Source organism: Triticum aestivum, chromosome 5A, assembly GCF_018294505.1.
Source record: "Triticum aestivum cultivar Chinese Spring chromosome 5A, IWGSC CS RefSeq v2.1, whole genome shotgun sequence".
Classification (NCBI taxonomy): Eukaryota; Viridiplantae; Streptophyta; class Magnoliopsida; order Poales; family Poaceae; genus Triticum; species Triticum aestivum.
Window position 1 is genome coordinate 298,255,923 of NC_057806.1, and position 27,689 is coordinate 298,283,611.

General features: G+C 45.9%; 1 protein-coding gene across 3 annotated transcripts; it reads right to left on the reverse strand.

The window, feature by feature from the left end:
- On the reverse strand, positions 1–27,689 carry LOC123103033 (uncharacterized). Of its 3 annotated transcripts, none has more exons than XM_044524520.1 (4): positions 27,381–27,689; positions 26,727–26,995; positions 23,280–23,353; positions 1–823 (listed from the first exon to the last, which is right to left on the reverse strand). In XM_044524520.1, the coding sequence occupies exons 1-4, from the start codon at positions 27,416–27,418 to the stop codon at positions 257–259; spliced, it is 948 nt and encodes a 315-aa protein (XP_044380455.1). In that variant the 5' UTR covers positions 27,419–27,689; the 3' UTR covers positions 1–256. The 3 variants fall into 3 exon arrangements, with proteins under 3 accessions (XP_044380455.1, XP_044380454.1, XP_044380456.1); XM_044524519.1 differs by having other exon boundaries at positions 23,280–23,515; XM_044524521.1 differs by lacking the exon at positions 27,381–27,689 and having other exon boundaries at positions 23,280–23,552; positions 26,727–26,996.

Genomic DNA, 27,689 nt, shown 5'->3' on the forward strand with positions numbered 1-27,689 from the left:
TAACTACAAAATCAAAACATGATACTATCTTCCAAGTAAAGATAAGCCATGCTTAGGGAACATGTAAAACACATTGCCTGCTTTTCACTGAACTAGTGAAGGCGCATACAATACCGACTTCTAGCACACAAAAATTAACTAAAACATCCATCCAATGCAGAGTAAAATATATCTGTTTCTCAAAGAACGAAAATTACACAGACCACGTCCAAGATCAAATACTGCAACTTAAATTCGAATTTGAAACACGATGACTTTATACTGGCACGGTCGACCAAGTCACCTTCACAGAGAGGGCGGCATGCTGAAGCATTATTTGTTGACAGGCACATCCATGAATGTTTGCTTTGAAGTAGCAACTGCGTTCAAGATGATCATTTTTAGAGCCGTTCTGACCTACCTTGAACTTCAACTGCATCCAAGTATCCATCTTCACAGCAATCACGCATCTTCTTAAGCCACATGACTCAGCAGTAGTGCCACGAAAGAGAGGAATTTCCTGATCTGATCCGCCGACAAACACAAACGAACTGAGCGATAAATTGAATCCATTCTGCACTTTCAATACGAGAACATCTATTGTTGCTTCCACTGCATTGTAAACACGTGCTAAAGTGATGTCAACCGCACCACAATTGCCATGAATGCGATGTGTGAATGACACAGAAGGTATGGTTAGGTCACAATAATCTGTTGCGCCGTCGATCAATGTTAGATCATCTTCTTCTTTCTCTCCTGTCTTGATCCTCATGTCAAATTCAACTAGAACAGGGGAATTCATTGCAATGCCTCGCTTAGGGCCAGTCATCTCAATGAAAGAACCCTGCAAAACCATTATTATTTAGTAGCTCCTAGTAAAAGTAAGAATTACCTAAAGCGTATACTTGTCTTTCTAGCCAATTGAAAAAGGATCTCAAATACATGGCAGCATAGAATAATTTAAAGTCTTCCCTACAAACATAAATCTGGCTGAACATGAAACCTAACACTTGATAAATCGCGCAAGATAATTAACCATAAACTTGCCCAATATATGCAAGGATAACCCCATCTTTGTCTAACATCCTCGAAGGCACATGTACGCACATATAAAAGTCCTCAAAGTGGAATCACCATCACCAACGCCGCAGATCTTTGTTCTTTATTTATTATAAAGGGAAGTTGGTTAATTATTTATGAAAGAGTCGGTTAAGTCCGGGAGTGACAAAACAGAGATGTCGAAGAAAGAATATCAGGACCACCTGGGTCCAATGGAGGAACCGGAAGAACAGGAGGGAGGTCTGTCTGATTATGAATCTAGTGATCATTCTACTAATAGTAATTCCGACAAAAATGATGCAGAGGAAGAGTGTCAACAAGCAATTGTGCTTGATGGTACTAATGTGGAAAGATTAAGGAGGAGGTGGCTCCCAGGAATCTCTTTACTTATTGTTGGTTCACAGGGTGTGCTTGTCCAATCCACTGATGACATTACTGGAGATGATGCTGCTCCACGCAATGGTACTGAAGCTCAAAGGGGAGCTGCTCAAGCAACAAGAAATAGTGCCAGAATTGCTCAAATGGGAGTGGGTCGTGAGACTATGAGAGGGTTGAAGAAAGAGAGCTGCTAGGAGGGTGGCTGAACAGAATTTGGAAGGTAATACTATCTCCACTAAAAACTCCTTTTCTGTTTTATCTGATGATGATATCTGTTAAAGCTTTAGAAATAGGGATTGACTGTGATTTACTTCCTCTGGAAACATTTGATATTATGAGAGATCTAGAAATAGCTAGGTCAATAACTTGCATCATAAGAACTGTAATGATGAGGTGGAGAAAAATAGTCCAGTAAAATTCCTGGACTGGGAAAATAAAATGGATGATATTGTTGATGATTTTACCATGGTAGTCTCCAGATCTCTAGAAACACTTTGAAAAAGCAGAAGAAAATGGAAAAATTACAGAGCAGAAGGAAGAATAATCACATACTCCCTCCGTTCCTAAATATAAGTCTTTTTAGAGATTCTAATATAGACTATATATGGAGCAAAATGAGTGAATCTACACTAAAATACATCTATATTCATCCGTATGTAGTCCATATTAAATCTCTACAAGGACTTATATTTAGGAACAGAGGGAGTAAATTTGAATCAAGGTACTGTGCAAACCAGATGTATGTTGAGAAATAAGAAGACTGATGGGGGCAAAGTTGCTGAATCCCATCCTATGCAATTATGCATGGTGATCTTCCAGGAACTAGACCCAGGAGAAAAAAAATAGTAAGTATAAATGATAGGTCTGATATGGAATTGTAGAGGGTGTGGTAAGAAGGGTTTGGCTAATTACTTGCAGGAATTATTAAGCAATAATGAAGTGGATTCTATGGGGCTACAGGAAACAATGAAGAGAAATTATTCTGCAAGTTTCTTCAGGAAGATGATCATACTGATCAATTTTCTTGGCACTAGATTCCCTCTGTTGGAACCCTGTAGATTTAACATTACTGATACTTCTCAAGGGAGATTTCACATCAAAATTCAGTTTTTTGATGTGAAGCTGCAGATAACATTGGGCCGTGATCATTGTCTATGAAGCTGCTCAAGAGGAGAACAAGAGAGATTTTCTAATTGATCTTGTTGGTGGTGATTTCAGCTTGATTAGGTCTGCTAGGAAAACGATGGTGTTTTCCACAGTAACAGTCATACTTCTACTTTTAACTCCATCAATGCTTATGAACTTAGGAGATTGATGTAACACTCCAGTAGATATCCTCTGTTTGATGGTAAAGATGGATACAAGCTTCCCCAGTCACGTTGAGATGTCGAGAGGTTCAGACCTGATGGTCTTGAGGAAGAAGGTTCAGAGAGAGGGAAAAATCAGCCTTCGTTGTTACACTTTGTTGCCTCTCATGGGTACCGATCCATCAATTTTACAGTGTACTGCTCCTTCAGTCGTGAGCTCAGCTTGTTGGGTTGGGCTTCTCTCTGGCGGCCCCACGAGCTCGTGCTTGCGCTCCCGCCTTTCCTTGCGAATTGCCTCACGTGCCAGGAAGGTCGTGACAATCCTCCCTCCTTGAGACGCAACGTGCCCCCACGCTAGTGCCACCGGGTGAAGACGATGGATGGAATCGAGCTCCTCCCAGGTGGTATATAACGTTGGCAGTTTCTGTCAGGAGACCTTGACTTGTGACTGACAGTTTCTTGTTACGCCGAATCTGCCGCTCATCCAGCACAATCAACAGCCTCCCAGGTAGTATATGGCGTTGGTAGTTTCTGCCAGGAAATCTTGACTTGTGCCGACAGTTTCTTGATGTGCCGAATATGTCGCTCATCCAGCACAATCAATGGCTGCAACTCAGCAATGGCATCAGGTGATAGAGGGGGGAGGTCAGTTTGCGCTTACTCACTTAGACACAGTGCCTTCTTAAGTTGTGACACATGGATCACTGGATGGATGTGGTTGGATGGAGACAGTTGCAATTTGTAAGCTACAGCACTTACTTTCTGCATCACTTGATATGGTTCGAAGTGTTAGAGTTATATTTATGGTGGCATTTGGCCTTTTGTATTCTGGCCTTTGGCGTCCCCTGTACATGTATATATGATGGCTTTTGCCTCATGATAATACTAAGTTGCTTTTTCTAACATGGTATCAGAGCCTTAGGCAACTCGTGCTCTTCCGATCCAATTTCTCGCGTCGGCCGTCGCAGCTCCTGTCTCTGGCCGATTGCTGAGGCTACTCTGCTATACGCTGTGTTCTGGTATCTACTCTCCTCTTTGTGTGTTCGTCCGCGCGAGCAGCACGCCATCGGTCCAACTCCACTTGGCCCATCCGCGTCCGCCGGCCTCCAGCTACGGGTTCCCGCTGCTGTCCTCATCATTCGTCTGCCGGTTCCCGCTGCTGTCTTCGTCCGCCGGCCGCCGGTTCCCGCTGCTGGCCGCGTACGCTGGCCGCCGACCACCGCCGGTTCCTGCTTGTGTCCTTGTCCGCTGGCCGCCGGTTGTCCTCGTCCTCCGGCCGCCGGTTCCCGCTGCCGTCTTCGTTCGCCGGCCACTGATTCCCGCCGGCTCCCATGCTAGATCAGCCGCCGGCCACTGGATCTATCTCAGGCCCGCGTACGCTGAGTGTGGGGATGTGAATCGATCCAACTGCCTGGCTGTGTGCGTAGCTGCACGGCCCGTCAATCACGTTTCTTTTGGGCTGCTGGTGGGCAGCCAGTTGGCCTGCTTCATCCGGCTGCCTAGTTTGAGTTGGCCTGCTTCATTCGGCAACCTGAGTTCTGTTGGTAAAAAAAAGGAGTAAAAAAAGGCACAATGTTTCTGTCGGTTATGTCTCTCCCTTGCCGTCCGGTGTTTTCCGACGGTATTCCGTACATTGATCCGGTCTCGCACATGCGCCTTCCCTCGGTGCTTGGTGCTCGCCCGTTTGGAGGTGATGTTTGTCGCACTACTTCGACACCTTTTGCGACATCCACCGGTGTTGTTGGCCGCTCTACATCGACTCCTTCGGCAGCTGCACCGCCTCCTCTAGCCACTTTTGTGCATGGCGCTAGTCGTTCTACATCGACTCTCTTGGTGTCTTCTGCCGGTGATGTTGGTCGTTCTTCAGCGACTCTTCTCACAACTTCCGCCCCGGGTGATTGTCACCCTACGCCGACTCCCTTTACGGGTTCTGCTCGCGGTGGTGACCGCTATATGTCGACTCGTTCTATGTCGACTCACCACACAGCCTCCAAGGGTGATGGCGATTGCTCATCGCCGGCAAGCGTTTCTACCTCAACCTCTTCTGACGTGTCATTGTCTGTGCGTGAGATTGCACAGCTGCGATGCCTGCTTGATGCTTGGGATTCTTCACCGTGTCATTGTCTGTGCGTGAGATTGCACAGCTGCGATGCCTGCTTGATGCTTGGGATTCTTCACCGACAGTTTCTGCTGGTTCTGTGGCTGACTCTTCTGGCAATGAGAAACCACCTTCTACCCATTAAGCTACATCCCCATGGATTCTTGATACTGGAGCGTCTTTTCATATGACTTATAATTCTTCCACTTTGACCTCCGTTCGACCTGTCGAGTCCCATGTTCGTGTTCTTACGGCCGATGGCACTCCCCTCGATGTAGCTAGTTGAGGCACTCTTAGCACTTCTTCATTTCATGTTTCCTCTGTAGCTCATGTTCCTCGACTTACCATGCAGCTCATATCTGGTGGTCAGATTGTTGACTCTAGTTGTAGAGTCATTCTTGACTTTGATTCGTGTTCTGTTCAGGATCGTCACACGGGCGTTCTACTTGGTGTTGGCCCTCGACGCTCTGAGGGTCTCTGGGAGCTTGACTGGCTTCGTCTTCCCTCTGCTACCACCGCCACCAGTCTCACAGCCCATGTTGCTTCATCTACCAGCTCTTTTCAGCAATGGCATTATCGTCTTGGCCATTTATGTGGTTCTCGTCTCTTGTCTTTGGTTCATCGCGGTGTTCTGGGGTCTGTCTCCGGTAATGCTTCGTTGGATTGTCTAGGTTGTAGGCTTGGCAAGCAGATTCAGCTACCCTATCCTCATAGTGAGTCAGTGTCCGAGCGCCCTTTTGATCTCGTTCACTCTGACGTTTGGGGTCCGGCTCCCTTCGCTTCGAAAGGAGGCCACCGATATTATATTATTTTTATAGACAATTTTTCTCGGTACACATGGATCTATTTCATGTCTTCTCGTAGTGAGGTCTTATCTATATACAAAAAATTTGCTGCCATGGTTCATACCCAGTTTTCGACTCCTATTCGTGTTTTTCATGCAGATTCAGCTGGTGAGTATATCTCCCATGCGCTGCGAAGATTCCTTGCTGAGCAGGGTACTCTAGCTCAGTTCTCTTGTCCTGGTGCTCATGCTCAAAATGGTGTGGCTGAGCGCAAGAATCGTCACCTTCTTGAGACGGCGCGTGCGATGATGATTGCCGCCTCTCTTCCGCCTCACTTCTAGGCTGAGGCTGTTACCACTTTCACCTATCTCATCAACATTCAGCCATCTGCTGCTCTACAAGGTGGTATTCCTCTTGAGCGTCTTTCTGGCCGTTCTCCCGATTATTCGGCACCTCGTTTGTTTGGTTGTGTTTTCTATGTTTTGCTTGCCCCTCATGAACGCACCAAACTAACCGCTCAGTCTATTGAGTGTGTCTTTCTTGGATATAGTGATGAGCATAAGGGCTATCGGTGTTGGGATCCTGTCAGTCGTCGAATGCGTATTTCCCGGGATGTCACGTTTGATGAGTCTCATCCCTTCTACCCACGTCCATCGTCCTCGGCCTTTTCCATGGAGGACATCTCTTTTCTTACGTTTCCGGATACACCTCCCTTCGTGCCTAGTATTCCTACTCCTCGTCCCGCTGTTGCGGATCCGACGTCGTCCTCTCCTATGGTTTCTTCTCCTTCCTCATCACATGACTCTCCACCTTCGACACCGATACCTTCCTCTTCTCCACCTTCATCACCGATACCTTCCGCTTCTCCACCTGCATCACCGCTACATTCCCCGTCTCCACCTCCAGTGATTCCACCTCTCCCCTCCTTTCCTTTCCATTATACTCGTCATCGACGTGTTGTGAACGAGTCTACTGTTGTGCCCTCTACTTCTGATGTGTCATCTTCCTCCTCACGGTCGACTTATGGTCTTCGTTCTCGGCCTTGTCCGCCCCCTGATTGATATTCTCCTTCTCGCTATGGTCTTTCAACCGTTGTTGAGCCGACTTCTTATCGAGATGCTATTGTTCATCCTGAATGGCAATTTACCATGGCAGAGGAGATTGTTGTCCTTGAGTGCACTGGCACGTGGGATCTGGTTTTTCTTCCTCCCCATGTTCGCCCCATCACTTGTAAGTGGGTCTTTAAGATTAATAGCTAGTATGGTTCACGTCCACGGCGTTGTGCCTGGGGAAATTTGGTGCCTGGCGTGAGCCTGGGTAGGTGGTGTTTTTTTGCCTGGTGAGGCAGCCTGGAAACAAGTATGTTTGGTTGGTTGCCTGGGGTGATGTCTTATCAACTGGTGTCAACATCGGGCTGGGTCCCCTGGTGCAGTGCACATGGCCTTGGACTCTTCTCTTAATTAGTAATTAAGTATCCCAGGCTTCATTTTCTAGCTCGGACGCCTAGCCGTTGCCTGGCAGGCTAATGATGTTGGTTTGCTGTCCAGGCCAGGCGAGCGCTCAACCATCCAGGATACGAACCAAACAATTTTCAGGCTAGCTCCACGCCAGGCGTGACACTTTGAGGACATGAACCAAACCAGCTCTAAGACTCGCTTCGATGGTTCTCTTGAGCGTTATAAAGCTCGTCTTGTGGCTCGTGGCTTTCAGCAGGAGCATGGTCGTGATTACAATGAGACTTTTGCTCATGTGGCCCATATGACCAATGTTCGCACACTCCTCGCAGTGGCCTCTGTTCACCACTGGTCCGTGTCCCAGCTTAATGTTAAGAATGCCTTTCTTAATGGTGAGTTGCGTGAGGAAGTTTATATGCAGCCACCACCTGGGTATTCAGTTCCTGATGGCATGGTTTGTCATCTTCGTCACTCTCTCTATGACCTTAAACAAGCCCCCCGCACTTGGTTTGAGCGTTTTGCCTCGGTGATCACTTCAGCTGGTTTTTCGCCAGTGCTCATGATCCAGCGTTGTTTGTCCACCTTTCTGCTCGTGGTCGCACTCTTCTTCTTCTATATGTTGATGACATGATCATCACCGGTGATGATCTTGAGTACATTGCCTTTGTCAAGGCCCGTCTCAGTGAGCAGTTTTCTATGTCCGATCTTGGTCCTCTTCGTTACTTTCTTGGGATCGAGATTTCGTCCACCTCTGATGGCTTTTTTATTTTCCAAGAAAAGTATATCCAGGATCTTCTTGCTCGTGCGGCTCTTAGTGATGAACGCACCGTTGAGACTCCTATGGAGCTTAATGTTCACCTTCGTGCTTCTGATGGTGAGCCCTTGTCTGATCCGACTCGTTATCGTCATCTTGTTGGGAGTCTTGTCTATCTCACTGTCACTCGTCCGGATATCTCCTATCCTGTCCATATCCTCAGTCAGTTTGTTTCTTCTCCCACTTCGGTTCACTATAGTTACCTTCTTCGTGTTCTACGATATCTTCGTGGCACGATCTCTCGTCGTCTCTTCTTTCCACGTTACAACTCCAGGCCTATTCGGATGCTACCTGGGCTAGTGATCCTTCGGATCACCGTTCACTTTCTGCTTATTGTGTCTTTCTTGGTGGTTCCCTTATTGCTTGGAAGATGAAGAAACAGACTGCAGTTTCTCGTTCGAGTGCAGAGGCTGAGTTGCGAGCTATGGCTCTTCTCACGGCAGAGGTGACTTCGTTACGTTGGTTACTTGAGGATTTTGGTGTCACTGTTACTACACCTACTACACTCTTGTCAGACAGTACAGGTGCTATCAGTATTGCACGGGACCCAGTGAAGCATGAGTTTACCAAGCATATTGGTGTTGATGCTTTCTTTGTGCGCGTTGGTGTGCAGGACCATGTTATTGCTCTTCAGTATGTGCCTTCCGAGTTACAGCTAGCGGCCTTCTTACGAGGGCCCGGACCAGAGCGCAACATGGATTTTACCTCTCCAAACTCAGTGTTGTGGATCCACCATGAGTTTGAGGGGGGGTGTTAGAGTTATATTTATGGTGGCCTTTGGCCTTTTGTATTCTGGCCTTTGGCCTCCCCTATACATGTATATATGGTGGCTTTTGCCTCATGATAATACTAAGTTGCTTTTCCTAACATGAAGAACTTGAACGATAGCTTGTGAGATGCCCGTTGCGTCACGGATTGTTGAACATACAGTCATAGTAGGAAAACATATTCACCTAAAGTGAATTGTTGTTCTGTACACTTTTTATCAGCCTGTCGCTTCATCCGTTGTTGGGCCCGTGTAAGTGTTGACGAATAACTTCTTCCATCGTAGCTCTTTCCTTCAGCCACAGTTGCAAATTCAGGACAGCTGACAGAACTGGTTGTTGAATACCAAAATACCACGGCTTATGCCCATAGAGCACTTCAAATTGAGTGTCCCACTGCAGAATGAAATGATGTGGTGTAGCAAAATTCAGCTTGTGGCAGCCATTGCGACCATCTCTTCGAATTTGCAGCAACAAAGCACCTCAGAAACATTTCCAGGCACTGTTATGGAGTGCCAGTAACACGGCTTCATGCGCTTCTTTGTGATTTCCTAGCCAAAGTCTTCCATTCAGCTTGATGATGCCTTGTTAAAGAGAAAACCCTTGCACAGTAGGGCTGGCTAGGGCTAATTCGGCCAGCAATTGTTGAGCTTGGGCATTGGGGCTGATAACCTTCTCCTATGATCCCCAACCAGCGTGGCTGGACAGAAGATAGAGCATTTAGTTCCTCTGAATGTTCTCAGCGTGACAAAACATCTGATGCGGCATTGTCCAGCCATTTTTTATACATGATCTTGTACTGGAATCCTAGTAAGCGATAAAACCCTTTTGTTACATAGGAGTATGTGCTTTGTGATCCACCGAATGTATCAGACTACGATGATATGTGTACTCCCCAGCCTATAAATATGAGCGACACCTGTCAATTGCCAGTAAGATAGCAAGACGATTCCTTGTTGTATGTCTATAGAGCTTATTCCTCGCCCCAAGCGCCTTGCTGAGAAACGCCATTGGATGGCCTCTTTCCATTAGCACCGAGCCTATCCCAGCATCACACGCGTCTGTTTCCAACAACAACTGGTGACTGAAATCCGACAGAGGCTAGCACCGTCTGAGACAGTCTTTCAGTTGGTTTAGTTTCGTCAAACATCATGCATAACTGAATGAGATGTGCCAATTCTCCTTTCTGAATCACCTTCGGAAAGTTGCACCACAGATATTTCATAACACTTGCTCACATTGTCTTTGAGACCTTTAAGAGTGAGCAGTACAAAGGTTGTGGAGGAGCAACTCCACCTTGCTGCTACAATGTGTACGGCACAAGTGTTGAAGGAACAGCTCCAACGTGCTGCGCTAGATATCGCTCTAGAGGCGAATGTAGACTGATAGGGCAGCAAGAGTTCAATCCAGAACTCCTAGGGCACAAGATCTACTCCAAGATCTTAGATAAGAACAACAAGTTCTATTATAGGTAGGGGTACATAGTCTGGGTCCAAAGTAGAGGTGAGGACCTCTATTTATAGGGCTTTGGGAAGCCTTCACATACTTCTATTTATAGCTGGAATACTATAGAAAACATTATGTAAGTTTCACCATTCTACTCATAGCTACTCACAACTAGAAGACTCTAGAAAACAGTAGGTAGGATAGAAAAGAAAAGGAAAGAAATACTACACTAGAGTGGAAGCATCTAGAAGTAGCCAAACAGATCTGGCATGTGTTTTCTTTCTTCTCATCTAGTGTTCCTCATCATTCTCCCCTGGTTGTTTGAAACTCGCCCTCGAGTTATCTTCATAGAGCGCTTCTTCTGGATGGTAGAGAGTCAAGTCGGCAACATTGAGGCCTCTTTGATTTGCAGGATTATAAAAGCATGGGAATAGGAAAAACATAGGATTGGAATGTCATGCTCATCTCAATTCTATAGGGTTTTAGATTGTTTGAGCATCATAGGAAAACACAAAGGATTCTTTCAAAGAGGTTTGAGTGGATGCTAGAAATCCTATAGGAAATAGTACAAAAAATTCCTTTGGAAAAATTCCTATAGGATTCAATCCTATGAATCAAACAATCAAGGAAAAATTCCTAAGGATTCCAATCCTTCAGAATTCCTATGCAAATCCTTTGAATCAAAGGAGCCCTGAAAGTGTTGGAGATACCCATGTCACTTGGAAGATCTATCACATAAGCATTATCATTTATCTTCCTCACGATAGAGAAGGGCCCATACCTTCGCTGCCTAAGTTTCCCTTTAACACCTAAAGGCAGCCTCTCTTTTCGGAGGTAGACCATCACCTTATCACCGACTTGGAATGATTTTGGCCTCTTTTTGCAATCAGCAAGTTGTTTATATTTCTGATTTTGTGCTTCCAAAGCGCCGCGAATCTCTTCAAATAACTCGGGGTAATTATCAGCAAAGGACAATGCTGATTTTGAGTCTCCCCTTGATGGCAGCTTCACCAGGTCCATCACATGTGTTCGAACTTTAGTGTAGACAATGGAAAAAGGGCTCCTTCCTGTGGATCTATGCTTGGAGTTATTGTAGGAGAACTCTGCAAGAGATAAAGCCAAATCCCATTGCCCCTTTCTTTCTCCACAAATGCAACGGATCAGATTACCCAAAAACTTGTTCACCACTTCCGTTTGTGTTTGTGGATGAGCAGTGCTAGAAAATTCCAATTCAGTGTTGAATTGCTTCCACAAAGTGAGCCAAAATGCAGCAAGAAACTTGCTATCATGATCTGAGACGATGGACCTTGGAACTCCATGAAGTCTGACCACTTCTCGAAAGAATAGGTTTGCCACATGACGAGCATCCGTTGTCTTACGGCATGGAATGAAATGAGCCATCTTAGAGAATCTGTCCACGACCACAAACACAGCATCACTCTCTCGTCTTGTTCTTGGCAAGCCCAAGACGAAGTCCATAGAGATGTCCTCCCATGGAGCGACAGGAACAGGCAAAGGCATGTATAACCCTGCGTTCTGGACTTGGCCTTTATAGGTTTGACATATAGGGCATCGTTGAACAAACTTTCCAGAATCTCTCTTTAGTTGTGGCCAAAAGTAGCGAGCTTCCAAGCTAGCGACAGTCTTGTCCCGTCCAACATGACCACTAAGATTACTTGAATGGAACTCTCTAACCAGCTTGTCACGTAGAGAACTTCTTGGAATACACAAACGATCATTTTTGAAGAGATATCCATCTTGCATCAAATAATCATCACCTAATGGTTGGCCCCTTGCATGCTTTACCCAAACATGGCCAAAGTCTTCGTCACCCTCATACAACTCCTTTATTTGATTCATGCCCAGAAGTTCAGCTTCAAAAGAAGTCAAGAGGCATGCACGATGACTCAAAGCATCAATCACCATGTTAGTTATTTCAGATTTATGCACGATGAGATAGTTAAACCTCTCCAGATATGCAGACCACCTTGCTAGCATGCGGTCAACATGCTTTTGATTTCTAAAATGCTTCAAGGATTGATGGTTGCTATAAACAATGAACTCTTTAGGCAGCAAATAGACTTCCCAAATTTTCAACACTCTGAAAACAGCATATAATTCTTGCTGATAGGTACTCCATTTCTGTCTAGCTTCACTAAAGAAAGCAATGGGCTTCCTTTCTTGAGATAGGACAGCTCCAATGCCTACTCCACTTGCATCACACTCCAACTCAAAAGTCTTGTTGAAATCAGGTAGCATCAAGACAGGAGCTTGTGATAGCTTTTGTTTAATCTCATTGAAACTAGCTTCAGTTGCTTCTGTCCATTGGAACTTCCCTTTCTTCAAACACGCAGTAATTGGTGCCATGATAGTGCTGAAATTCTTCACAAATCGCCTATAGAAAGTTGCAAAGCCATGAAAGCTTCATACCTCAGAAATGGTCTTCGGAGTTGGCCATTCTCGGATTGCTTCAACCTTAGAATCATCAACACGAATGCTGTCACATGTTATGACGAATCCTAGAAAAAGAAGTTGTGTTTGCAGAAAAACACATTTCTTCAAGTTGACATAGAGCTCATTTTCCCTTAATACTTCTAGCACCTTCCGAATGTGATCAAAGTGTTCATCCTCATCCTTGCTATAGATCAAGATGTCATCAAAATAGACCACAACAAAATGGGATAAGAAGGGTCGAAGGACTTGATTCATTAAGTGCATAAAGGTACTCGGTGCATTTGAGAGTCCAAATGGCATGACTAGCCATTCAAACAACCCTTCCTTTGTCTTGAAGGCGGTTTTCCATTCATCCCCGGGTCTTATACGAATTTGATGATATCCACTTCTCAAATCTAGCTTTGTGAACACTCTTGCCCCACTAAGCTGATCCAACATATCATCCAGACAGGGAATAGGGAATCTATACCTTATGGTGATCTTGTTAACGGCTCTACTGTCCGTACACATGCGCTAAGATCCATCTTTCTTAGGCGCGAGCAGGGCTGGTACAGCACATGGGCTAATACTTTTCTCGAATGTGCCCCTTTTACAGCAATTCCTCCACTTTCTCCTTCAATATATCATGCTCCTTTGGGCTCATTCGATAGTGTGGAAGATTAGGAAGACTTGCTCCCGGAATTAAGTCAATTCTATGTTGAATTCCTCTCATCGGTGGCAAGCCATGTGGCTCCCCAAGTATGTTCTGAAATTCTGCCAATAAACCACGTACCTTTGCTGGAATTTCAACAGTCGGGTGCTCTTCTCCCTTTACAACAAGTGCAGCACACAAATCTGCCTCCTTCAAGTCTTCCATAAACTCATGAGAGGTATGGGAGATAGTTAACATAGTTTTCCCCTCCTCCTTAGAGGTATTACCTTCAGTTTTGTTTGATAAGATAATGATCTTTCTATTGTTCCAAATGAAAGAGTAAGGATTTTCCTTGCCCTTGTGTGTAGTATCCACATCAAATTGCCAAGACCTTTCAAAAAGAACATGGTTGGCATCCATGTCAACCACATCACACAACACATCTGAGCGGTAATGCTTACCCAAAGAAAGCGGCAAGTTGCATTGTTTGGTGATCCTCATATTCACTTCTTTTTTGATCCATCCAATAGTGTAGGGATTTGGATGATCATGGATTTCAAGCTTTAAATGGTCCACCAACTTCTGGGAGATAAGATTCTCGCAGCTGCAACTATCAATCACTAGTTTGCATACCTTGCCATTCACCGTGCATTTGCTCTCAAATATTTTCTTCTGTTGTGTGTCATCGGGTTGTGGTGTGGAACATAGGAGACACTGGATCACACATACCACCTCTTCACCTTCTTCTTGACAAACCTCTTGTCCGTCTACATCTTCAGATTCGTATTCTTCCTCATCGCCTTCACCATCATGGATAGTCGTGTTAACAAATTTCCTTAGTGGGCAACCGCTGGATATGTGTCCCTCTTTACCGCATTTATAGCACTTTGGGCCTTCGTTTGCCTTACCCTTGCCTCTAGTTTGTTTCGGGATGCGTTGTTTTGTCGTTGGTGGAGTGGCCTTCTCTTCCACCCTATTAGGTTGGCTCCTAGATGAGCCTTCGGTATGAGGATATGGAGGATATGGAGCTTTAGTTGTCTTTTTTATCCTCGCAAACCTCTCGGCCTTTAAGGCTAGAGCTTGTGCTTGATCAACAGATCAGATTTGTTGCATCATCAATCGATCTTGAATAGCATCATTGAGACCATTGATGTACCTTGCAACTTGTTGCTCTTCAATTTCAGCAAGGTTGCACCTCACTTGTAGCCTTAGAAACTCCTCCGTGTAATCTGAAACAGTCCTATTTCCTTGAGCACAATTTTGAAATTGGATAAATATAATTTGGTCATAATCAGCGGGCAAAAATCTCCCTTTCAAGAGACTTTTCATTTGCCATCAAGTTCTCACACGAGGTTCTCCTCTCAACCTGCGCTCTTCTTGAACGCGATGCCACCATGCACCGGCTCCTCCTTTCAGCTTGTATGCGACCAAAGAAACTCTACTATCTTCCGGAACCTCCATGACCTCAAAGAAATTCTCCACTTCATACAACCAATCCAGACACCCTTCAATGTCAACATTTTCATTAAAACTTGGGATCTCAGCTTTCACCTTGTATGTATCTCTTGCATATGTAGGGTTGGGTGCTCTCCAATATGCGTAGAAATTTGGTTCTTCAAGGGCATCATCATATTATTTACCTTCAGAAGCTTCAACATAAATTGGCCTTCTTGAAGCATGTTGAACAACATGTTGTTGTGGCGGTCTTGCTCCAAAATTACCTCTCCTTCTTCCTTGATGAACATTTTCCTCTTCTTTAGATGAATCTCCTTCATTGGTAGCAGGGGGACACCCTTTCTTATCATCTCAACCAGCTGGTCAAATCTTCTATTAAGATCTTCACGTAGCTCTTTGATTTGTTGTTCAGCAGCATCCATCCTCTTCTCCAGTTGCTCCATTGCTTGCTGCAACTTGCTCTCGAAGAGGACAGCAAGAACGATTATGGGTCAACGAGGCTCTGATACCACCTGAAGCAGCACAAAGGTTGTGGAGGAGCAACTCCACCTTGCTGCTACAATGTGTACAGCACAAGTGTTGAAGGAACAGCTTCAACGTGCTGCGCTAGATATCGCTCTAGAGGCGAATGTAGGCTGATAGGGCAGCAAGAGTTCTATCTAGAACTCCTAGGGCACAAGAACTACTCCAAGATCTTAGATAAGAACAACAAGTTCTATTATAGGTAGGGGTACATAGTCTTGGTCCAAAATAGAGGTGAGGACTTCTATTTATAGGGCTTTGGGAAGTCTTCACATACTTCTATTTATAGCTGGAATACTCTAGAAAACATTATGTAAGTTTCACCATTCTACTCATAGCTACTCACAACTAGAAGACTCTAGAAAACAGTAGGTAGGATAGAAAAGAAAGGAAAAGAAATACTACACTAGAGTGGAAGCATCTAGAAGTAGCCAAACAGATCTGGCATGTGTTTTCTTTCTTCTCATCTAGTGTTCCTCATCATGCCTACACCATTGTGTCCAAACCGCATGGTTTTCTTAACCAATTCACCCACATGGCACCAATTCCAGATAACCAAGTCATGCTGAGTATAATATCATAACATCCGAGATCGAGCACACGTAATTCTGTTGCAGTACCCTGGCATGGTGTTGCTTCATGGCGCCCTTCAGGCCTAGGCGATTGTTCGTGGACAGTAGGGTGTAGCTCCGCCTCCAGAACCGTGACATGCGCACTCACTTTGTCCAGAGTGGACTGGATCACCGCCAAGTTCCTGCCCACTGTTGGTGCCCAAGTATTCACCGAGGAGAGGAGCTTGGTCAGCGCCGCCAAAGTGGTGTCCACGGACGCGAACTTCGCCTTGATGGTAAACATAGATACAAGCTTCCTCAGTGTTACGCTGAGATGTGGAGAGGTTCAGACCTGATGGTCTGGAGGAGGAATAAAGGTTTACACCTTGTTGTCGCTCACGGGTACCGATCCATCTATTTTACAGTGCACTGCTCCTTCAGTCGCGAGCTCAGCTTGTTGGGTTGGGCTTTGTCTCCGTGCCGACACTACGAGCTCGCACCGGCCTCATCTTAACCTTCTCGGCATCTGCTTGCGCTCGCGCCTCTCCTTGCGATTGCCTCACGCGCCAAGAAGATCCTGGCAACTGACATGTCAGGAGGCACTTTTACTTCGACAAACAATCAAGAGGATCCTGTGATGGGTAAATTGTATAGGCTATTAATGTGAAGTGGCGGGGAACAATTACTCCCCATGGCAACGATGGATTAATTGACTAGGATCAATTCTGATCATAGTCCTTTGTTGCTAGATAGTAGATACTCCCTTCATTCCACAATGTAGTGCTTTCTCTATCCCCGTGCTTCAACTTTGACTGTAAATTTAACTACCAAGACCGATTGCGGCGGGAGCAGAAGTTATATCAGTGAATTCGTATTCGAAAGAAGTTTTTAATTATGTAATTTTTTCTCCCGCCGCAGTCGGTCTTGTTCGTTAAATTTATGGTCAAAGTTCGACCTCGGGAAGCGCGGGCGCACTATATTTTGAAATGGAGGGAGTACTATGGAGGCAAAAGAATCAGGGTCAAAACCTTTTAGATTGAACTCAGCTGGCTACAAAGAGAAGATCTCATTTGAGAAAGTCGAAAAAATTTGGTCTGAGTGCATTGTTGCAAGAGACAGTTTGGATGTGATGCAGAAGAAGACGAAAAAGGCTACTAAATATCTAAAAGGCTGGGGTAGAAATCTGATCGGACAAGTTTTAAAAAATAGGGCAGAAATGATTGATGAGCTGAAAGACTTGGAAGAGCTTGAGGAAATCCAACCTCTGAATGATGAAGAAATGGCAAGAAGGGGTCAAATTCAGAGTTGTGTTTGTGAGTCTCTGGAAGAAGATGAGGAATACTGGCATCAAGAAAACACCAATACTTCCAGCAACCAGCGTATCCGTATCGGATACTATATCTTCATCATTCAGAGACTGGACTTTTTCCTGCCGGCTGATTCTTTCCTGCCGGTGGTGGGCTCCTTTCTCCGGTGCTCTGCTCCCCTTCCCCCACTATCCTGTAGAATTCAATCTAATGGAAGGCTGCTGATTTCCTCCTCCTCCCTTTCTCTCTAACTGAATTTTTATGTTTGGTAAATTGTTGCTACCCTTTGGCTGTTGGTTCTTACTTTTGTTGGAATCATGGATAATAAGATAGAAGATAATGGATTGCACTGACTAAATATATGCTAAATGGCTTGGTGCTTTAATTGATAACATATTTTTATATTATTTTCAAAAGTAGTCAAATGTATCGTTGTATTGGCACTTTTCAGAAATGACAAATTTACATATCCATATCACCCAGATACACCTAACTGTTGAACATGTCGCCTTTTAGTCAGCCAACACTTAGCGCCACACAACATTGCGGGTCGAATCACCGTCCTATAGAACATGCCTTTTAGCTTTTGTGGTGCACTCTTGCCAGAGTGAACGCCAGAATTTTGGCGCACTTCATCCATCCAGTTTTGATTCGATGGCTCACATCTTAGTCGGTATCACCATTGTTCTGCAGCATTGACCCCAAATATCGAAGGTGTCCTTCTGAGATACCACCTGCCCATCAAGGCTAACCTCCTCGTGCCTAGTGGTACTGAAACCGCACCTCATGTACTCAGGTTTAGTTCTACTAAGCCTAAAACCTTTCGATTCGAAAGTTTGTCTCCATAGCCCTAACTTTCTATTAACCCCCGTCCAACTACAATCAATTAGCACCACATCATCCGCAAAGAGCATACACCATGGGATATCTCCTTGTATATCCCTTGTGACCTCATCCATCACCAAAGCAAAAAAAATAAGGGCTCAAAGTTGACCCTTGGTGTAGTCCTATTTTAATCGAGAAGTCACTTGTTCGAACACTTGTCACAACATTATCGTACATGTCTTGGATGAGGATAATGTACTTTGTTGGGATTTTGTGTTTCTCCAAGGCCCGCCACATGACAATTTGTGATGTCTTCTCGTAGGCCTTCTCCAAGTCAGTGATACCATATGTAGGTCCTTCTGCTCCATGTTCTCCATAAGTTATCATACCAAGAAAATGGCTTCCACGGTCGACCTCCCTGGCAGGAAACCAAACTGATCTTAGGTCACGCTTGTGATTCTTCTTAAGCGGTGCTCAATGCATCCCCATGTTCTTTAAGATTGGTATTAATATATTCCGCCTCCACTCTTCTGGCATCTTATTTGCACAAAAATGAGGTTTAAAAGCTTAGTTAGCCATACTATCGCTATGTGTCTGAGGCCTCTCCACACCTTTTTTTTCAAGAAAACGCAAGAGAGCTTGCATTTCATTGCTTTGGAAAGAAAGAGGGTTTCAGTTACAATCCTCCTAGGAGGGAATTACAGTGCCCAAAGGCACATCAGTGAACGTCCCAAGTTTGCGGTACAATGGCTCGAAGCCCTAGGGTGCCGGCTCTGGCCCAGAGGACAGCCTCGTCCTTGATCTTCATGAGCAGGTCGGACGCCGAGGGCCGTCCTCTGTTGAAGATGCAATCGTTACGGTGCTTCCAGATCATCCATGGGACGAGGAGGGTCGCGGAGGCGAGGCCCTTGCGCATGGGTTTGGGGGTGTGCTGTCGCGCCGTGTGCCACCAGTTGTCGAGAGAAGTCTCGCTGTCAGGCGGGGCGCAGGGGATTCGGAGCCAGTGCAGCACCTCGTACCAGATCTGCCGGGAGAAGGGGCAAGCTAGGATGAGGTGGTGCATGGTCTCGGGGGCCTTGTTGCAGAGGGGGCATCGCGCGGGGTGTTGCAGGCCGCGGCGGGCGAGGCGGTCGGCCGTCCAACATCGGTCCAGGCGGGCAAGCCAGTGGAAGAATCGGACGCGCGGGGGTGCCCAGTTCCATGTGAGCTTCCATGCGTCGCAGCCCGTGGAGCCATTGAAGGTGGCGATGTAGGCCGATTTGGCGGAGTAGACGCCGCGGGGGTTCCACTTCCAGGAGAGGCAGTCTGGCTCGGCGGAGAGGGTCGTGTAGCTGACTGCGTGCCAGAGCTGTAAGTATTGCCCGATCTCGTGGATGCCAATTGTGCCGTGTATGTCTCGTGCCCATCGGTTGGCCTGTAATCCATCGGCGGCGGTCCTGAGCTTGCGGCAGCGCTTGGGAATGCAAGCGTATAGCAGTGGCGCGATCTCGCTAACGGAGCGCCCGTCGATCCATCGGTCAACCCAGAACAGGGTCTCCGTGCCATTCCCGATTTGCACGGTGGTGGATGCGAAGAAGAATGCACGCTCCTCAACTGTGAACTGCAGGTCAAGGCCAGCCCACGCTCTAGTGTTGTCCGTGCGGCTGAACCACAACCATCGGGTGCGAAGCGCGAGGCTCGTCCGGGCGAGATCGTGCACGCCGAGGCCGCCAAGCGAGAGCGGCCTAGCAACACGTTGCCAATTGACATGGCAGTGCCCGCCATTTGTCTCCGCCTGTCCTGCCCATAGGAAGCCTCGCTAGATTTTCTCGAGTGCCTTGATGGTCTTCATGGGGGGCGCGAGAGCGAGGAGCTGATGGATCAGGATCACGCTCAGGATGGCCTTGACAAATGCTACGCGGGCGGCTTTGTTCATGAGATGCGCCATCCAGGTGGGTAGCATGCTGGCCGTTTTGTCGATGACGGGCAACTGTGCAGCCATGGGACGGTGTAGAGTCAGGGGGATGCCCAAATAGGTGATCGGGAACTCGGCGAGGGGGAAGCCCGGCAAGTTGGCAGCGGGTGCCGCATCATCAGCAGAGCACCAGATCAGGGTGGCGGAGCTTTTTGAGAGGTTGACCTAGAGGCCTGAAGCTCGGCCGAAGAGCAGTAGGATGCTCTTGAGGCGGTGATGCCGCCAATGGTGGGGTGGCAGAAGAGGATTACATCGTCGGCGTAGAGTGAGACCAAGGGGATCGGGCGCCGGGGGTGCAGCCACTGCAAGACGCCCAGTTTTGTCGCGTGGCGGAGGAGGCGGCCCAACGTGTCGACGGCGAGGATGAAGAGCTGTGGCGACACGGGGTCGCCCTAGCGGAGGCCACACCTGTCCCAGATGGTGGGGCCGGGGTTTCCGTTGATCACCTTCGTGCTGGCCGAGGAGAGCAAGATGGCCAGCCAGTCCAGGAAGCGAGAGCCGAAGCCGTACTGGCGGAGGACCTCGAAGAGGAACGACCAGCTAATGGTGTCGAAAGCACGAGCCAAGTCCAGCTTCACGAGGACGCAAGGGGTGCCGAGCTAGTGTAGAAGGAGCGCGGATTGGCGCACGAGGATGAAGTTGTTGTGCAGGCTGCGGCTGTGGATGAATGTGTTCTGGCACGTGCTAACGAGGTTGTGGAGCTTTGGCGCGAGGCGTAACGATAAGACCTTGGCAAAGATTTCGGCGACGAGTTGGATTAGGCTTATAGGCCTAAAGTTGCCTAGGCCACAAGCGTCTGCGCGCTTCGGGAGCAAGGTGAGCAGCGCCTGGTTGAGGGAGCAAAAGCCCCGACCACGCATCTCGTACAGCCACTGGAAGACGTCGACGAAATCTTGCCGGACGATGGGCCAGCACGCGCGTAAGAACTCGGCGATGAAGCCGTCCGGGCCGGGAGCTTTACGTACGAGGCGTTTCACCGCCTGCCAAATTTCCTCGGCGTAGAAAGGGGCGTCAAGGTCATCGAGGTTGGTGGGTGGGATCAGCTCGGAGAGGTCGAGGCTGCACTCGCGGGACGTCTCGCAGCCGAGCAAGGCGTCGAAGTGTGCGTATGCCACGGCCGCCATGTCGCAGGGGGCAAAGATCAAAACGCCGTCCACAGTGAGGTTGTGGATCCGATTCTTCTGTCGCCGGTACGTGCATTGCCGGTGGAAGAAAGATGTGTTGGCGTCGCCGTCCTTGAGGAGCGCAATGCGGCGGCGGGGGGGTGCACAGCACGCCACGGCGGAACTTCCAGCAGTCACGCGAGCCGTGTCCAAAGTAGAGGCAACGACGGCGGCGGATGTCATTGGTGCACTCGCGCACGGGGTTGATGGGGTCCAGGCAGAGGAAGCAGAGGCCAGCGGCCTCCTCCGGAGAGGGGCTGCGGCGGTGGTGCCGCTGGGCCGACAGGGTGGCATCACGGCGCGCGCCCCGGCACCTATTCCTACGGTGGGGGGCCTGGAAGCCATCCGCGTCGACCTCCGAACCTCCATGGACGCGGTGGACCTCGCTGCGGGGCCCGAGGCAGGTGGCGGCTGGGGCGCGCTGGGGCGGCGTGGCGGGGGCGGGCACCACCAGGGGGAGGGAGGCGATGAGGGTCTAGCCCGGGGCGGGAGGAGGCGTCCAGGCAACCTCGCTGTAGGATCTCACGGAGGACTCGCCAGCGGCACGAGCCGGCGGAGCCGAGGTCGAGGTCGCTGGAGCTGCCGCTGGGGGAGGCCATGGTCGACGGGGGAGGAGGGGGCAGGGTGGGAGGAGGGCTACCGACGGGGGTCGACGGCGGCAGGCCTAGAAGTAGGAGGGGGCTAGGCTAGAGGAGGAGCGGGAGCGGAACGGCGCAGAGCCATCTCAGAAGTGTCGATTCTTCGTTGCTCGTCCTTCTGCAAGATCAACATCAGATTTGCTAGCTTGCGAGGGTTGCCAACCGCAGCAGAGTACAGCTGAGGAAGAGCATAAAGAGAAGGCAGTGGCCTCTCCACACCTCAATAGGGATACAATCAAAGCTCTTCGCCTTACCTCCTTTCATCCCTTTTAAAGCCTCAATGACCTCAAACTCCTAGATTCACCGCACAAAACACATGTTGGTATCATGAAAGGAGTCGTCCAACTCAATGATAGAGCTCTCACTCTCTACATTGAACAGCTTGTTGAGGTACTCCTGCCATCTATGCTTAATCTCCTTGCCCTTCAACAGGAGCTTATCTGCTCCGTCCTTGATGCATTTGAGTTTGTTGACATCGCTCGTCTTCCTCTCTCAGATCTTAACCATCTTATAGATGCCCCTTTCACCTTCCTTCGTGTCTACGTGTTGGTAGTGGGCCGACCCCTAGCTTAACTCACATCTCGCTTTGAAGTCTTCTTTGCCATATTGTATTTCTCTATGTTGTATGCACTCCTATCTGGGTGTAGGCATCTAAAATAATATAATTAAGCAATGACTAGTGACTGCTAAATTCTTGTTGCAAAATGCGGTGTGAATTTCTGGGATGGGTCTACGCGCATCGGTTAAGCAAAAAAATAGTAAAAAATCAAAAAATGTGAAACTTTTTTGCGAGAAACGGTCTAGCATAATAATCACATTTAAAGTATCAGTCACAAATGAGTTATGTTGTAATATGAGTAAAAAAGTAAAAGTGTAGCTACAGAAACCGTGAATAGTAGTGTTTATATAGTATTGATTCTGTTGTATTTTGCTCGGAATACGATATAAATCATTTTATCCCGAAACTTTAAATGTGAGTTATGCTAGACCATGTATTTTGTCAAAAAAGTTTTTCAGTTTGGGTACGCGCGCACCCAGGTTCCCCGAGATGTATTTTCAGTGCAAAATGCCATTATAACAACTTTGGATTGAATTTTAATCATATAGAAGCAAATATTTAGCCATAACCAAAATATAACTAAAATACGCAAATGTTCATGTATACACTATACATACTTAAACGCTGAATAACCTAAGCTTATGTTTTTTATACAGGAAAAAACATTCAAACAAAACTAAGAATGCAATCAAGAGCATCTTCATTGTGTATACCAATCTACACAAAATCAGAGATAAAGTGGATTATATTATAGTACTAGTAAATGCACGTTAATATTAGGCAGTATATTAGATAGGATATTTTTGCGCGTTAATTATGTGTTTAGTGCTATATTTGTATGATATTAATTACACACTGAACATGTTGAGCGCTCGCCATTGAAGCAGTCTAGGTCGTTGGATTGACCTGGTTCGATGGTCAAGATTAGTTCCTTTGAGTCTTTTGATATTGGTAGAGATACAACATTCGGTCCCAAATTCTACTACTGAAAAGGAGATTAATTAGTTGTAGTATGTCATAACAATGTTATATTTCAATTCATCTTCTCTATGAATGTGATGAAATTGAGATTACATTGTAAAATAAGCGAATTGCTAAAAATAAACTGCATGAGGTATTGAGGTAATGATGTGCACCTGTTGCGCAATAATGGGGTCATCCCTGCTACGGTTGACAATATAATTAAGCAATGAGTCCACATAATCCCGCACTGCAATATATCCATATAGTTCTACTGAGCTAGTGTTGATAGAGACACTAGCCAATTTTAATGAGAAAATTTGCATCATCGGCCTTTCATAATGCACGCAGCACCTTTCTCGGTCAGGAAAGCAATCCGTTGGCTCCGATAACATCATTGGCTCAAGTTGTGCTTCATATATATATATAATATTAAATAAAGATGTACTCTAAAAAGTATAATCATGTCAAGTTGTGCTTCATATATATATATATATATATATATATATATATATATATATATATATAATTAAATAAAGATGTACTCTAAAAAGTATAATCATGCTTTATCTGAGTTCAAAAACAATTATCTAATGAAATGCCTCCAATGTTACTATTATAGAATAACAACAAAAGAAATACTAATTGAACAAGTGAGGAGAGTGACGCAACGCTACATGATGGAAATACTGAAGCAGACTATAAGAGTAGTGGTTAACAAGACTTCAATTCGTGTATGGCAAAACGTTTAACGAAACAGTATGTTAAACTTTTTGATCTTCAAAGAACTTCATAAGATGTTCGTTATCGACAAAAAACAATTTTCTCATCGCCTATTTTCATTTTGATACATAAGTGCATATGAGACTTATTCATTTATCTGATTCGAAAAATAAAACAATTATTGCTAGGACACAATGCAATATACTATTTGAAAGTAAAGATAACATTATGAACTGGCGCCAACTCTAACAACATCTGTTGAAAATCAAGATGCTCATAATACTAACGCTTATTATTACATGGCGAAACTGGCTATTTGTATAAGTGGACTACCCTGTGGATCATATATCCAAAGTTGGTTGTCAATTGGTACAATACCCATTAGGGGCAAAGCAGAATAGAAATTGACACTCGTACCCCTATGTAGAACAAGGGAGTTGCATTCACTTAATGACCAATTCGATCACTCGGGGGATCTGCCCAACTAGAAAAGCTCATGTGACCCTAGAAAGAAATCTTGCGCAGTGCAACCAGCGGCTGATCAATCCATCACCTATTAATACGTCTTCACCACCGTCACTGCATATCGTTGTTTATCCAACATAATCGAACTCCTAGCCCAGTACCTTAATGCTACCACACGCTTGCTCATATACCGTTTTTGAACCATACAAGTGCTAATCCCATGAGTATTCATGGCACTAATATTGATGTTGTAGACAATATTATGAAGATAATGATAATGAAGGTGTGGCTACTCCAGATGATGATCATGTACCCATGGAGCATTGATTGTGATATGGATAGCCCAAATATGGAGGAAGGTAGCACTTTCCCTTCAATGGATGCATTTAGACTAGTAATCAAACAATATGCAATCAGGGGAATTTGACATGGGGTCTCTAAGATCTGAATCGGTAGGTTTCACGGCATTTGTAAAGCCAAAGGATGTATGTGACACATTAAGGCTGAGAAAGTGCAGCATGGAGTTGTCATGGTACAGATCTTGTTGTGAAATGCTAATCTTTGTACTGCTCTTTATCATTATCATTTACTTGGTACTTATTGGCTCATTCTTTACTTATACTTTTATTTGCAAGTGACTGGTGTAGGGCCTGATCACATATGTTTAACTAGCATCACATATGTCTTACTAGCAGCGGGAGAACATCTAGTATGGCATCTCAAAGCTGGATTGCCGAGAGGGCAATGCCTATGTTGAGGAAGAACCCTAAAACGAGTGTTGTAGAACTGTAGTAGAAGTTGGAAGAAGACTGGTCTCACACTTAGGCTCTGTTTGTTTGGGCGTCTGAGAGCAGCTTTGGATGAAAAAAGCTAAAGCCCAAACAAACAACTGTTTTGCACCCGTTGTGGCCTCACAGCATAACGCAGTTTGCAGTTTTGAAACAACTCCCAATCCAAACACCACAAGACGTACTTCAGCTGTGAAGTGGATTGCGCTACCATCCATGTACCAATGCTAACCTTGCGCTTTAACTCACTTCACAAAGAAATTACCATCCCTAATCAATCAATCTTGAGTCAAGCCTCCTCAGCGTATGCCGCTGGAGAAGAAAGTCTGGTTCAGACACTTACACCTGGATAAGAGTGTAGACAACAACGCGGGTTATGGGTGAAGCAAGGGGTGGGGTCAGGCTTATGAGGACTTCTACCAGCATTTAAACACGAAGGAAGGCAAAAGGGACTTCTATATGGCCAAGATCCAAGAGAGGAAGACGAGGGATGTCAACCAAGTCAAATGAGAGCTCTACCATTGAACTAGACAAACTCCCTTTGACAATACCAACAGATGTTTTGTGCGAAGAATCTAGGAGTCGAAGGTTGGGGAAGCTATCACATTGTTTCTTTCTGGACCCAACTAACATGGATCTGGAGAATGTAGTGAAGGCCGCTTTCCCTAATGGCAAGCACAGGAAGTGCATTAAGCAACTTACCACAAGCTTGGTTGGGGAATTCCTTGGTAAAGTATGGCCACATGTGGGCTGCAGCTAGGGCATATGAAAAAGATAAATTTGATAACCACATGGCCAAGATATTTGCAGCAAGCAAAGGTAGCAGTATACCTACTACAACACCACAATTTACTATGGATGAGGTTCATTTCTAGCCCTTGCACAAGTGATTCATTCATTTTTATGCTCTTGTTGCAAACATTTAATCGCTCTTGAATTTTTAGGTGTGGGGTTATCCCAAATATTAAGTGTGACTGCATAACTAATAATCTTGCTGAGACCTTAATTCTTGGCTGAGGGATATAAAGGATTTGCCTATTGTTCATCTAGTTGATACTTGATAAGTCAAGTTTTAATTAATTATGTTACTTTTTAAGCAGAGGAGAGCAAGGTAAAAGGTAAAATACTACCTGCTATCATACAAGAGTTAATGTCTATCCTAGAGTAATAGGCCATCGTAAGCCGCATGGATCCAGCGAGTGGAGTGCCAAGGTCAAAGATACTACAAAAAATGACCTTCAACATGTAGTTAAGTGTCTTACACATGAATGAACTTGCCTAGAATGGCAGCACATGGGCAAGCCATGTTGACATGCATTGGTTGTGTTAGTTCACCAAAAAATAGATGTTGAAATAAAAGGTTGACAACCAACTTTGGGTATATGATCTAAGGCCTCAGGACTAAAGTCAACCAGCTTACAATAAAGAGATGTTGGAATTAAAAAAAAACTACTTCGGAAATAAATACTTGGGACTTCTACTCTCTTTTAACTAACATAGTAACACTCTACTAAAGCATCAGCTACATTGCATACTGCTAAAAAATAATGCACATTCAGCCTCAAGCTTTTAATCAATTAGCTAAATATTGTCAAATATCCTATAAATCAACTGGAACGTGGTAGGAAAGAGATTCGCATCACTTACTCTCATCACGGTCAGTAACACGACATAATTTTCGAAGAGCAAAGCTTCTTTTGTATATAGCACCATCCCGGTGGCTGCTGTTCTTAAAGATGAAAGTCGATCTTACATTGTCCGCGGGATGTCTAACAAGGACCTCCTTGGTTCCCCACCTCTTTTCTTCTCTACTTATCCCTTCGGTGATGTGGCAGAGCCAATTCGGTTTACCCCATTTCTTCTTGTCTTTTACTCCCATGATGTTCCGGGCCATGATCCAGAATTGATAAGCAGATCTATCACCAAAGAGCAATTAGAATTCGGCTAAAATAAGATACGTGGATTGAAATTGTAATCATACTACTCCAATCGTTTCACTATATATGTCCCCATTCTTGGGAACCTCCGTTCCAAAATATCTATCCATTCAGCAAAAAAGAAAAATAAGAGTGTAGTTGCAGTTTTTTCCAATCTTTCCCCTTGCTTAAGTGCTTTGATATTGGTTGGCAGCCGTATGGTGGGACGAGGACAGATGTATTGAAACAAAAATCATTCAAACAAATGTTGAGGAGGAAACCCTTCAAAATAATATAACTGCAAGGACGAATAAGAGTTCAAAGGCCCAAAGTTCAACGTTTGTCTCAATTCAGCGCCAAAAATATCCACAAGATAAAGACGCACCGGGGAACATGGTCCAGATTTCGCCACGAGTGGAGCATCTTGTTGCTCAAGTTTCGGAGGACCCAATCGAGGAGAAGCAGAGGTGATACAGAGAGGAGGGCAGCAATTTGGGGACGGACGAGGCCGCGCGGTGGAGCGACTGGGCGCTCGTTTGGATGGTGCGGAAAGGTTGGCAGAAAAAAATTAGGGTTCGGAAATCGGAACTGGGGACGCGGAATGCGCGAGGCTTCGACCAATCAGGCCATCCACCTCGTCCGTTCTTTCTTTCCGCTCGATACAGCCGGTACGGGTACGGCCAGTACATGGGAG